The following is a 500-nucleotide window of genomic DNA, read 5'->3' as shown; positions in this document are numbered from 1 at the left end:
ATACACAGGGACCATTGAAGATACGGATATCCTACCCAGAGACAACATTAAATAATTATATTCTCCCTAGGGACCACTGTAAATAATGATATACTACCCAGGGACCACTGTAAATAATGATATAATATCCAGGGACCACTGTAAATAATGATACACTGCTCAGAGACCACTGTATTTCGTGATATTCTACACAGGGACCACTGTAAATAATGATATACTGCCCAGGGACCACTGTAAATAATGATATTCTACCCAGGGACCACTGTAAATAAAGATATACTACCGACGGAACAATGTAATTAAAGATAGACCATTCAGAGTCCTCTGCAAATAAAGAGGTACTACCAGGGATCACGGTAAATAATGATATGTTACCCAGGGACCATTGTAGATACAGATATACTATCCAGGAACCACTGTAAGTAATGATGTACTACCCAGAGCCCACTGTAAATAATGATATTCTACACAGAGACCACCGTAAATAATGATATAATACC

General features: G+C 38.0%; 1 protein-coding gene across 1 annotated transcript in view; it reads left to right on the top strand.

Moving 5' to 3' along the window:
• The window catches only part of LOC140422576 (neuroguidin-like), a 24999-nt gene extending 24944 nt beyond the window's left edge, over nucleotides 1-55 (top strand). Inside the window, exon 7 of the mRNA XM_072507583.1 lies at nucleotides 9-55. Within this exon, the coding sequence (XP_072363684.1) occupies nucleotides 9-55 (47 nt within the window). The remainder of the gene's footprint in view (nucleotides 1-8) is intronic.
• The last annotated feature ends 445 nt before the right edge of the window (nucleotides 56-500 follow it).

Source organism: Scyliorhinus torazame, chromosome 5 (genome assembly GCF_047496885.1).
Source record: "Scyliorhinus torazame isolate Kashiwa2021f chromosome 5, sScyTor2.1, whole genome shotgun sequence".
In the NCBI taxonomy this organism is placed as follows: Eukaryota; Metazoa; Chordata; class Chondrichthyes; order Carcharhiniformes; family Scyliorhinidae; genus Scyliorhinus; species Scyliorhinus torazame.
This window is presented reverse-complemented; position numbering and strand designations above follow the sequence as displayed.